Source organism: Triplophysa dalaica, chromosome 10 (genome assembly GCF_015846415.1).
Source record: "Triplophysa dalaica isolate WHDGS20190420 chromosome 10, ASM1584641v1, whole genome shotgun sequence".
Lineage (NCBI taxonomy): Eukaryota > Metazoa > Chordata > Actinopteri > Cypriniformes > Nemacheilidae > Triplophysa > Triplophysa dalaica.
Genome location: NC_079551.1, coordinates 5173396 through 5186467, shown reverse-complemented (window position 1 = coordinate 5186467; position 13072 = coordinate 5173396). Strand labels below are relative to the sequence as shown.

At 37.9% G+C, this 13072-nt stretch overlaps 2 protein-coding genes across 6 annotated transcripts; both read right to left on the bottom strand.

The window, feature by feature from the left end:
- Window positions 1–2856: 2856 nt before the first annotated feature.
- On the bottom strand, window positions 2857–5053 carry tusc2b (tumor suppressor 2, mitochondrial calcium regulator b). Its single transcript, XM_056759049.1, has 4 exons — window positions 4913–5053; window positions 4173–4380; window positions 3838–3958; window positions 2857–3751 (listed from the first exon to the last, which is right to left on the bottom strand). Exons 2-4 carry the CDS (start codon window positions 4322–4324, stop codon window positions 3686–3688), a joined length of 339 nt encoding a protein of 112 aa, XP_056615027.1. The 5' UTR covers window positions 4325–4380; window positions 4913–5053; the 3' UTR covers window positions 2857–3685.
- Window positions 5054–5500: 447 nt separating this feature from the next.
- Window positions 5501–12762, bottom strand: rassf1 (Ras association domain family member 1). 5 transcript variants are annotated; one of them, XM_056758156.1, is made up of 7 exons: window positions 12419–12762; window positions 10949–11779; window positions 10245–10369; window positions 6787–6891; window positions 6413–6707; window positions 6207–6322; window positions 5501–6116 (listed from the first exon to the last, which is right to left on the bottom strand). In XM_056758156.1, the coding sequence occupies exons 2-7, from the start codon at window positions 11238–11240 to the stop codon at window positions 5967–5969; spliced, it is 1083 nt and encodes a 360-aa protein (XP_056614134.1). In that variant the 5' UTR covers window positions 11241–11779; window positions 12419–12762; the 3' UTR covers window positions 5501–5966. The 5 variants fall into 5 exon arrangements, with proteins under 5 accessions (XP_056614134.1, XP_056614133.1, XP_056614135.1 ...); XM_056758155.1 differs by having other exon boundaries at window positions 10949–11370; XM_056758157.1 differs by lacking the exon at window positions 12419–12762 and having other exon boundaries at window positions 10949–11370; window positions 11489–11968.
- Between the last annotated feature and the right edge of the window lie 310 nt (window positions 12763–13072).

Below are 13072 nucleotides of genomic sequence, written 5' to 3'. Positions count from 1 at the left end.
TTTGAAATTGTTGTTTCAACAATGACATCAGTGGTGTCGGAAGATGGATGTCTGACCTTCTCGGCTTGAATGGAGCCATCGTCACGTTTGAAGGGTGTAAACATATGAACCCTTTGCTGAGTCAGAAGCGCGTGGGAAAGCACAGAATAAAAGCTCAGCTCTTTGAAAAGTTGTGCTCAGCAATAAATTATTGAAGCTTTATTTAAACCCGACAGAAAAATACGGTGTCTGATTACTATAACGAATCTGCAGGAATATTTGATCCAAAATTCTGAGATCATATAATGAAGTTCAAAAGCTTCATTATTGTGCAAAGTTCAAGTTTTATGTACTTGTAGTCCATAGTCAGTTTTGGGCAGCTCTTGATCTACAATCACAGACGGATATTTCGCGTTTCCGGTGTCAGAATGGAGAGGATGCAAACTACTCTTTCCTGTTGAACTGGACATCAGCATGTTCCTCTCCAGAGGCCGTGTGATTTCCCTGATCAGCTCACGAAGCGCTTCTGAGGGAAGAAAAGGTCATGTATTCTGTCAGGAAGTGTAGTCCTGGTGCAGCAGGAATCGGGCTTATGTGCGTCAATTCATAGAGGACCCAAGGACAAAAAAATAATCAAGTTGAGTTAAATGTATGGATTAAGGGACATTCGGAGAGCATTTATTGACAGTAAATGTTTGAAATATATGACTATGGGCCTGAGGTTTCAAGTATTCATCAGACCATCTTCCTCTATTTACATTGTGAAAACTTCAAAAATGTGGTTGTTCATTTCCTTGGAATATTTCCGTCAGTGTTTGTTCATTATGCACATGTTATCTGTTCCACTTTGAACCACATGGGTGAACAGTTACATCACAGGTCCACGCCCATCCTGGCCATTTCTAGAAAGATTAAAGATGACATTATCTCGATTTATCAGCTCTAAATATGTAAAGCCTCCCTATAAGTTATAAAGCGAGTTTTGTTTTATTCATAGTAATAAAGGCTCATATTCCTCACAAATGGGCACATGAACTAAAAGGAACTACTTTATATTTAATAAAGAGTCATCCTTCCTCCAGTTCTGGGGTATTAATGCTTCATGGCTGTACATCTTAATTCACAGAAATTATGTCGTGTCTCAGAAACATGCAACCTTTTTCGTCACTTTCATAATTGCGACTGCATTTCAGCTTGTTCACACGTATTCTTTCGGAAATCTTGATATTGATGTTAATGTGGTTTTTTTGCGTTGTTTCATGTGCATGCACAATGGATAATGATGTTTAAGGGATTAGAGATTATGGGATAAGAGATTTAAGGTCATTAAGTGACAGAATCTTTTTTTTTTTTAAGTGACGTTTCCTGAGCTCATTCAGACTCAGATATCTATCTATCTATCTATCTATCTAACTATCTATCTATCTATCTATCTATCTATCTATCTATCTATCTATCTATCTATCTATCTATCTATCTATCTATCTATCTGATCAAAAGATAAAAAAAGCCTACTGATGAGCTTTCATCAACTTGACATGAAGCATGTGTAAACATCATTCACACATGAATTTCTGTTTGTGAAACATGATTCTTTACAGATTAAATCTGACGACACATTTGTTAGGCTATTATCACAGCGCTGAATGTCAAAAGTCTGACACCATGACATGACTCAACATCAGCCTCAACATGCTGTTGTGTTACACATTTATCATCCTCCCGTACAACATTACATTTTCGCTTTATGATGAGCTTCTGATGAGTGTGGCATTTATAAAAGTCTATGGATTTGTTGAATGTTTGCTATATCTGAATCCTGTGATTTGTAGTTCTTCACGAGAAGTGATGCTGCTGATTTAATGTCAACTCTTCACCGCTGTTGTAAATCTGACACACATCAGATTTCATTGCGATACACATACACATACACTCTATCAAACAGTGTATGTGTATATTTATCTCACTTTATCTCTTTAGTAGCAACAGTGTTTGAAATATTTTAATGAAAATGCCCGATGTGTGTGATTTAAATACTGTATAAAGCATCTACATATGATTAGAAGTTTAATATGTAGGGCTATGCATGACTTAATGCTGTCGGTTACGTTCACACATAGACAAAAAAAAAACACTATTCTTACCAATACTGTGTTTTCTAGCTCTCTTAATTACAATTGTGTCGTTTTCACTTTGTTTATTCATTAAAATTTAATAAAAAAAGTATATTATATGTAAAATATTTTTTTACAGTGAAGGTACCAAGCTAAGAGTAGCAAAAGCCTACTCCTCATCAAGCCACGTGAGTGGAAGGATCAATCATACACATCCGGCACAGGATGAGTTCAGTACACATGATAATGGGTTTCTTCCCATAAGCGTGACAAACAGGACCACACTCTGATAAAAGATTCCTACGGTAGACTGATAACCATGTGTTTGTGGGAGAAAAATTGAGTTAGGAAGGCAAAGTTCAGGCTTGTGAAGAACAATAAAGTTCACCTGGAGGACTTTAGGAAATACACACTCTATAGCAGGGTGGGGCAGACAGCGACTGATAAGGAGAGCTTTGTAGGATTTGAGTTGGGATGGAACGTAATTAAACTGATCATAGAAGAGAGACAGAAGTATTGGTTTGTTTCCCTGCAGGGTATATGAAATCAACAAAATGCTCAACAGATGTGAGAATAACAAGAACCTTCAAAGTCCAAAAACTGATCTCATTTCTGAACAAATGTCCCTGGCACTTTCCACAAAGAGAACACAAAACAGGGTTTGACAGTACGTGAAAGGAGATGTTGGATGTTAAAAGTGTAATAATGATTTATAATTTTGAGATCAACGATATTTAAATCAGGAGACGAACACAGTTTGATATGCATTTCAAAGTGATATTTTCTTTAATGCCATCTGTCTATTTCAGCTATAATAAATAAAAACTCCCATTACAGTGAGGGCCGGGGCTTCTCGCAGTGATTGGCACCACTGTGTCGATCAGCTCCCCGACCATCCAATCAAGGAGCAGCAGCGATTCCATCATCCTGTCAGCACACAACAAATCACAGCATAGTAAACAGCTTTTGATTTTCTTCTAATGGCTGAAAAATCTGATTGTAGGAACTACATGCAAAATTTCAGGCCGTACGTTTATATGTACTAAACCTAAATGCGTTATCTATAGGAACAGCATCCCGGCAACCTGTAAAGCATCAACAATGCCTGTCCATTAAAGCATTCATATATAAACTGATCTTTCCTGGGGCTTCTAGAAGAGCTTACAAAATCTATAAAGAACTTTCTCAGCCACATCAAAATCCAAAAAGTTTCAAAGTTCACATTTGTTTCTCTTCCTGGGTCCTTTCATGATGTGCTCCTATATTCTCTACTTCTATGACCGTATATATCAATTCAAACAAACAAGCATACACTCATACAGAAACCATATCTGTGTCTCGGCCGAACAGCCCGTAATAGTCGTACATGTGGCGGGTTACAAGAAAATCAAATAGAGTCAGGACATCCGTGGCCTCTTCACGGGCAGACAGCCGGAGTATCTCACGGTCTGTCGGCTGAGATTCCACACAACACGCATCGAGCCCTCCCTGCCACAAGGGGACGCTACACAGCAAGCGTGTCCAGGATTCAGCAGTTGGAAGGAAATTGGAGGAGGACGGAATTTTTGCAGGATCAATGACATCCGACGGTGTCAAACCTCACAGATGACGACCGGAAAATCGACGTGGATGCAAGGGTGATCCAACTTGATGATTCCCTACAGAGAAGATTTCAAAGAGCAACTTAGAAGTGTCACGTTATTTAAGGAAACGTTTATAGAATGTTTGTTGGGAAATGTTGTACCTGAGGTATGAGATTCTTGTGGATTCGTTTTAGTTTGGCTTTCCTTCTGCCGTTTTTCGTCACTACCGTTTCCTCGTAGAACTCGTGGGCGAGATCGCCGTCCTCATCGTAGTACAAAGAGCTATGCAAAATAAATACAAAATAAGAGCAGTCAGGTGTAAAGTTGTGCATGTTAGTGTGACTAGAATCAACCGGCAAATCTGCAAAAATAAAAACTAACTGAAACCAAAGAATGATTTCAATCAATCATACAGTTATTTGCAAACATCACAGTGTCATTACCCCTCTGACAGTCTAACTGTCAGTCACATGGCGAACGATGTGGTTACATTTACCTCCTTCTAGTTAACACGAAAGGGGTCGCGTTTCTGATGCTTCGGACCCTCGCCAGGCTCTGCTCCTGCCCGTCAGTAGCAGGTTCATCTCCACCACCAGAACCAGAGAACGGCCAGTAACCTCTTCCTTTAGATCCGCTGCCGCCCATCATGGACCAGAGAACATTCTCCTCCTGTCCGGGTCACTGGTTTCAATGGACCTGCAGCTCTTGAGGAAGATAAAAACAACCTGTTGTTGGACTTTCATTGTTAAATGGTGTTGTGTGATGTACCTACAGCTCTGATGGAGGAAAAACCGGCTGTTATTGGACTTTTATTGGTAAAAAGTGACGTTCTAAGGTCATGACTGATTATATCATGAATGTATTGTTTTTACTCTAAATATCACTAAAAAAACATTGTGATTAATAGATATCTGTAAAATTTTCCTTTACATACACAGATATTATTAATTTGACATACGTCATATATCACGCAACGTTATCTCAGAATTTTAGCATTAGCATGTAGCATCTTTAAATAAGACAGATTGCATTACTCTAAATAAAACCGTAAGACACCATTTTATGAATAAATCTTAAATGATGTGTCAGTATCCAAATAAAGTTAAATAATAATAGTTATTTTACTTTTATTATTCATGAAGCTTTATGCTATTGCGGCTAACAGTAGTATAATGTCCTTCTCTATCTGTTTAAAACACAATATTTACGCTGTTTATAATAATGACATTTACTTACATACAGACTCTTGATATTTAATAAAGCGAAGCAGCAGAAATAATGCGGATTAAAGCCGGTTTGCTGAGATTTATTGAATATTTAAAATAAAAAACGAGCCGTCACAGAGCACACAGTTAATGCACATACGCTGAGCAGTACAGGAACCGGAAACACACGTTACTGCATCCGCGAGCGGAGCAAAGATAGAATAAAAGTCGTTTTTTACTAATTCGATACAGACTTTTAACCAATGAATTTCTAATACTGGTTCGAGTCGTTTGAAATTAGTAGATATATTCTTGATATGTACTTGTCATTAAATGTGTCTTCATATGTTTTAAGTTTTTTAATGTAAACAGCTCAAATGTCAAAAATAACTCAGAAATATAATGCAATTTAAACAGTTGTGTTAATCTGCACACTAACCGACATTCTGATCATTGCTTTCATTTTACGACTCTTTTTATTTTTATTTATGATTACATATCAGACTATTTACAAATACCTACTATAACCACTGAACGTAAAGTGAATCTTCTACCTGTTGTCATAAAAATACTTTGTAAGCGATGTACAGTATCATTTATAACAAAACAAAACACATCATTGAGGAGAATCTTATAATTTTTATTTATCATTCCAAGAAAATAGCATCAAATATGTATACAATGATATTACATTTCTGATGACATGAATTATATACTATAATTGTCACTACATCTTATACTGTCGACTCAATCATTTAATACAATAAAATACTTCATTTATATTCCTCTCAAAATACTCTGTAAGAGAACTCTGCATTGTTTCATTCACCACTATCAAACAGTAAAGACGTCACTCCACCACAGCAGCCATTCCACTGAGTCCAGCTACGACACCAGTATTTCTTTCAGTGTAAAGTCTGCATACGATCCTCATACGCACAACAGTCACACTCGCACTGCATTTCCCAGCCCTGTCATGTCCCAGTGGACTGAGGGGTACTTCACACACTCTTTGTACTCAAACCGCTCTAGGATGAGCATGTATGTTTCCTTTTTCAAGGTAAGAACAGCAGGCCATGTACGTTTCAGCCCGGCGTGCCAAGGTTCTTCATGGCGTCTTTCATCTTTTCTCGCGCCAGAGCGTAGCGCTTCACAATCTGCCGCACGTAGTCCTCTTCCTCTCTCTGCAGTATGCGCAGGAAGTTCTGCAGTTCGGGAAAGCTGAATGCGTCCCACTGCAAGAAGGGACAAGAATGTCAACACGATCGTGCAGAAAAGAATCAATAACTTCGGATTTGTTTGCCATCAGCATGTTTTAAACTTACATTAACTTCCCCCGTTTCATTCTCTTTAAGAACCAGACTGAGGGCTTTCTCGTTGGGTCCGGCGCACAGACGCAGAAAAAGTGGTTTTGCATCATCTGATAGCTTCCTCAGATACACTACAAACGTATTCAAGAAATCATTTGTAAAAAATATGGAATAACACACAAAAACGTCCATAAAAATAGACAAATGTTAAAACATCACACCTTGATTTTGTCGCTCGCTGCGTTCAAACAGCGAGTACTTGGCCGGGTTGTCCACCACGGTGAACTTCTTCAGCAGGGCTTCTATCACGTCTCTGGCCCTGGTTTTGGAGCTGATGTGCAGGTGTTTGACTGTATCTCTGGGCAGGTAAAACGATGTGCGATGCTTCAGTGCTTTGTCCTCCCGACAGCCGCCGTCCTGAGAAGACGAGGATACGCTCCGTGGGGGCGGGACGGACACGGGCCGGGCCAGCTTAAACTGGACCTTAATAAAGCCAGTGTACGAACTATCACGGTTCTGAAAAAAAAACAGCAAAATATTAAAACACATTAAAAAAAACACCCACAAAAAATTTATATTTTAAACTGATACTTACCAAAACCATGAAGAGGTTACTGTTGACCTGAGCGTTGTATTCCTTCACCTTCTGCTGTATTTCGCTGCTGGAGAGTTCCTGCTTCCTCCAGTCCACTTGTTCATCCTGTAGGACAGAGAGATGTGTGTTATACAACATATGACCACTAGGGGGTCACAATAAACCTTGTTTAGAGACTCAAATGGGGTGATTCTAAAGAAGAAGTCATAATTTACTCTCACTTGTTTAAAACCTATATACATTTATTTGGTCTATTGAACACAAAATTACAATATTTTGAGGAATTTAGGAAAACAAACAGTTGTGGGGCACCTTTGACTACCATTTTATTTATCCAACTATGGTAGTCAATGATGTCCCAGAAGTGAAACTTTCTTCCAAAAACATTCTTCCAAATATCTTTCTCCGTGTTCAACAGAACAAAGTAATTTATACAGGCAAGAAATTACTTTAGGGCGAGTAAAAGATGACAGAATTTACATTTTTGGGTGAACCCAGTACTTAACAAGCTGATTTTGTTATTGTTAAGTTACTTTTAATAATAGTAACAGCTAGTTGCCAAGTACAGGATTTCAACCGCAGCAAGAATCTTCAGATACACTTTTAGTTACAGCTGGATGCCTTTAACCTCAGCTCATCCAGACAGAGGCCACAGGAAACCTTCCCTCATAAAAAACAGACAGGAACTGGGAACACACACACACACAATGTTTCAAACACACTCATACACGCACACTAAGATGCAGGCTTTGGAATTTCTCAGAAGTATCGTCACCCTCACGACCGATACAAGATTTATATTAACTTCAAAATGTGCTGAAAAGTTTCACCCCCCAATTGCCATGGTTCTTCTTAAAGCTTCTTCCCGATCTTCTTGCACATTTTGGGAATTGCTTGCATTATTGTCATTGTCTTACTAACTGGGGGTGGGGGGGATTGGGGGATGGAGTTGTAAAACACTATTCTCTGTGAAGCTGCCCTGAAACAATATGTATTGTGAGTAGCGCTCTAAAGACTACTAGAGTTGAACACTTAAAACATTTTATTAACTACATTATCTGTTTATTTATTCAATACACGTAATATAGATACAGTTTTCTAAGTATACGGAAAGTGTATACTTAGAATACACCATAACAAGGCTGTAGGGCTCCTTTGCTCGGTTAATCAGACTAAATGATGCTCAGCATGACCTCATCACTGTCATTCATAGCCCCCCCCCCCCCCCCCATTACCCCCCACACAAACACACTTCCTACACCGGTCTGTTTAATTAACTCTAATACAAACTTGAATAAAAACTGCAAATCATTGTTGAATTCATGAAACAAATATTTAAAACTGTAAAAAATACAAATATTATTTCTGAATCTTAGAAATGGAAATGCGTCGTTTGAAAACTCGCGCATGCGCAGTTACGCGCACGCGCTTTTCGAAACCCGAACCGAAAGTAACACTCGATTTCCGTTAATTGTACTTCTCTCGTTAATCTCGTACAAAGAACGCCAGAGTCCCTCCAAACTACAACACAACTCAACTTAACATACTTCAGAATGAGTTTTGCTAATATATCAACACTTGTCTTACTTTATCTTTGCGTTTTTTGGTCTTTCTGAGTGACGTGCGCGCGGTGTAGAACTGCTCGAACTCGTGCTCGGAGTCGCTCTGGCTGCAGTATCCGCTGCTCGCGCCGCTGCCCCACGTCATGTCGAACCACTCGCAGTCCGTCATTATCGCGCCGAAAGAATATCACACCGGGAACAAATCGGGCGGATGTGTCTGAGGCTGTTGATGATGTGGATGATGTGGCTTGTCTGACCGACCTCGTGCAATCAGGATGTAACCGTTAGGCGTGACTTGAAACCCCACCCTTCCGTTTACTCCGCCCCCTGAATTGAAGTTACTGCGAGGCTCCTCCCTCCATTCAAAACGGACCTCTCCCCCTCCCTAATGAAATTGGCATATAGATTGCTTTTTATAAACGCTTTTGGAATAAAATATGACATTAAAATAGTTAAAAATAAAATTAAACTATAATTATTATTATAATGTGTTGATGTTGTTATCCATTTTAAGATTTATTTTTGTTTTATAATAATTTTTTACTTTGGGCATAAATTATGACAACGAATTAAAACGTTCAAAATAATATTATTCAATATATTATTATTATTTTTAACATTTTATTCCTGTTTTATAATAGATCGCTTTTTAAAAAATGCAAGGGTAAAATATGACAAATAATTAAAGTATAAAATATATTACAAAAAAGTTATTCAGTAATTATTGAAGTATTTATTATTCTTAATGTTATTATTATTATTATTATTATTAATGTTGTTATTGTTAATTTTGATTAACTGACACTGTATCATTTGACTATTGTTTTATAATAAATTGCTTTTCAGAAAATGACATAAAAGGATAAAATACGACAAATAATTAAAATACAGAAAATAATAAAAAAAGATATACAGTAATTATTGAAGTATTTATTATTGTTATTTTAATTATTAATGTTGTTATTATTTTTATTCATTGTAACATTTTATTCATGTTATATAACATCATGTTTAAAAACAATTCACAGGCATTGACACGCACACTAACACGTCACAGACTCAAAACAGATCATCAATTATCTACGAAAAATACTAAAACACACACATCAACCACGGTGCCTAAAATAGAATTAGGGGCTCGTAAGGCTCACTGCCTCTGTAAAGTGTGCAGCTGGGTAAAGTGTTGCTTGTATTCAAAAGGATTACAAGTAGAGAACGAGCCAAATGAGATTTTAAAATAATTTGCACATTTGTTATTAGGTAAAAGGTTCATTGTGAAGCACCATTGACTTTCAGAGCTGATTAGTTAATTCACCCAGCTGTCATCCCCTCCCTCCCGTATCACTTTCACATGATTACTCAAGAAAGACTCGCTTACATAAAATCAATAGAGAATCTGTGTGTAGACAAAGAGTGTCACTGTGATTATTGCCCTGAATTATTCCATATAAATCAAATATACACAACACAAACACGAGAATTAAATCATGTCTCTTATAAGTTTAAAATATCTTTAAAAATCTAGAAAAAAAAGTACTGATATTAAACCGTTAAGTCTACAGCGCACATGTACTTATTGTTTACATGTTAAAAAGCCAGCAGATGCTTTGTAAGTGCAGTTGCTAGGCAACCTCTCCTCCACCGGCGCTGTCGTAAATTGCTCGTGGCACAGCGTGTGGAGGCCGGCAATAAAATGAGCCATGGTGACATATGGAGTGCTAAATTACAAAACTTCCCCCAGCAACAGACGACAGGGCGTAAAAAATAATTAAGATTTAACTTTAATATATGCGCACACATAATACACACAGAGACACACACACATTTGGTTTAAGAAATGTATGACTCTGTAACATCACAAACACACACAAACAAACACTGTGATCGTTTTCTCACCACATTCGTGTCCGTCTCAATGGTGTCCTCGCAGTAGTTTGATTGGTCGCAGATGAGGTCAGAGGTCAAGGTGCAGTCCAGTCGAATGAAGGGTTGACAGCGGTAGTGACAGGTGTATTGACAATCTGATGAGACAAAACCAAAACCATGAGGTTTCATATCCTCACTTTTGTTCCTAGGAGTATTGAAAGTTCTTCTCAGTGCCTTTTGGTTTACCCAAAAATGCACACTTCTGTTATCATTTAATCAGCCTCATGTCATTTTAAACCTGTGTGATTTTCTTTCTTCTGCAAAACACAAAAGAAGATATTTCGAAGAATGTTGGTAACCAAACAACACTGACCCCCATTGACTACCATTGAGACATTTCTTAAAATATCTTCTTTAGAAAGAGTCATATACAGGTTTTGAACCACACGACTCAATTGGACAGTGAATCATTTTCCATAAATAAACTAATGCTGTTGTTTATTGATTTGTGACGCAATTTAAAATTCTCCTCAACAATATTTACAACACGCCCAAACACAATCCAACATAAAAATAAACACACACACATTGTAAACGCTCCATCAGCCTGTATAAACATCCTTTTTCAAACACTTTACACAGTGTAGGACATACGTCATGCATGTGGAAACGCTGGTTTCCGTATATCGGTCACAGTTATAACTTATGTGTCAATACACACAGTTGAGACTCACGTGTGCAGCAAAGGCTCTGTTTGTACAGGCCCCATATGAACTCCCCGCAGAGGTCGCACCAGCTGAGCTGCGTCTGACTGCTTGGTTGGAAGTCGTGTCCCCGTCCGGGTGTACCCGTCAACCAATCGGGGTCTTCCAAGTGCACTCGCTCCCCCACCATACGTACCGCCTTCTCCGTGCCCCATCTCTCCAGAGTGTGCCCCGAAATGGGAGGAAGACCAGTAGGGGGCGCTAACTCAATACGGTCATCTGGAGTCAAGTCCTGTAGTTCGATTAGCTCACATTTGGCCATCTTGGGAAAGTAAGATGCACAGCATCGCTCAGTTGAGCATGTGACACTTATCCAGCCATTGAAAAATACTGCATGAGATGATGTTTTTCATGAGTTGATTTTCACAGCCGCACGTGGCATCAGGCTTAATCTAAAGGAGAAACACAGAAATAACATCAGATTATATTTAGTGATCATCTTTAATCTTCAAAGTCGACTGACATGTTTTACACTCCTTAATAAAACTGTGTATGCTTTTTATACACAACCTTTTTGAGCATACGTTTTTTTCTCGAGACACCCTTGATATTAGTACAGCAGGAGAGGAAATATTTACTCTGCATGGGACAAAGAGTCTTTACGCAGCAACATTCCCCTACAGACGGGTTTATAGGGGCAAACAGATCTTTAGCCGTACAATTTTGCACTTGACAACATTTGTACGGAGTCTAATCTGTATTCATGTGAAGGGATGTCACCCAAGGGTGTGTGAAGAGTTCTGTTGTAATGCACTTCTTTTGGCCTCTGTCCTAATCCTGACAACCCAAAGGCCTACAGAACTGAATAGAGAGGGGTTTAAAACTGGGTCAAAGATGCAAAGCAAATAAATAACGCACAAAAAATGAATACACATATAAATAAATATGTAGATAAATATAAATAAAAAACATAGAAATTAAAAATAATTTATAAAATATGATTAATGTATAAATTATAAATAAACAGAAATAATAAATGTGAAAATGTCCAATTGATCTATGAGACTCGAATAAGACAAAAAAATGAATTCAAATATTAATTTGATAAAATGTAAATATAATATTAGTAGAGAATCATCTATGTAGGGTAATTCATGTAAAGATAAATAAAAAATAAACAGTTAATGCGAAAAATGTGACATTTATTGAATTATATTTAGCGTCAAATAAATCACAGAAATAAACAAAACATTGCATAAATATACACAAATGTAAACAATGCAAACTAGAGTAGAATCAAAATATATAAAAACGAACTAAACATACCAAAATACATATGATATTGTATTACTCGTATTTGACGATGGATTGCTGTGAACAAGCGTTAACTTTTTCATTTTATTTATAAAAGTACAACAATAAGTAGTGATTAAATGATGATTGTAAAATGCACTTGCATTTTGCAATCCCTGTCAAAGTTTCAGTAGAGGAACAACTTACCTTAAACCGAAACAAATAACTTATTAAGCTTCAAACGAATTATAAAGGTATAGACTACTGGAAACGCCTGAAATTTCTCAAAATTGAGTTCACGAAATCACAAATTACGCGTAATCTGTGGGCATCGCGCGTATCAGCGTGGAGAGGACGCGACTGGATTGCGCAAGCAAAGAAAAGTATGTCTCGTTAGAGTCAAAAACTCGTACAAAAAACGAAACCTCGCAGTCAGGGCTGTTCCTCAAACCGCTTCAGTTTTTCCGTATCGTGTCTGTGCGCGTCACTCTCGGTGCGAAACGCGGCTCGACGGTTTCATCTCCTCGCGCGCACTCTGTCCGTTCCGACCAGACCTGCTCTCTCTGCGCATGCGCGCCAGACAGATTAACGCTTAATCTGACGTGATCTGTCCTACTACAGATGTCGCTCTCGATTTAGAGCAGACATAATTTCATACGGGATTAGAAACGAACCCTCTGGATTTATATTCTGAACCTGTGGGTGCATTATGGGTGTTTTATAAAATAATTGAATATCTTCATTTATTCTTTCATGTATTTTTGCATAATTGCGTAGTGTTGACAATGAACACATACACATGCAGGTTGGCACAACTCTTTGGGACTTGATTCAACATGGGACCGTTTTAGACATCAAGCG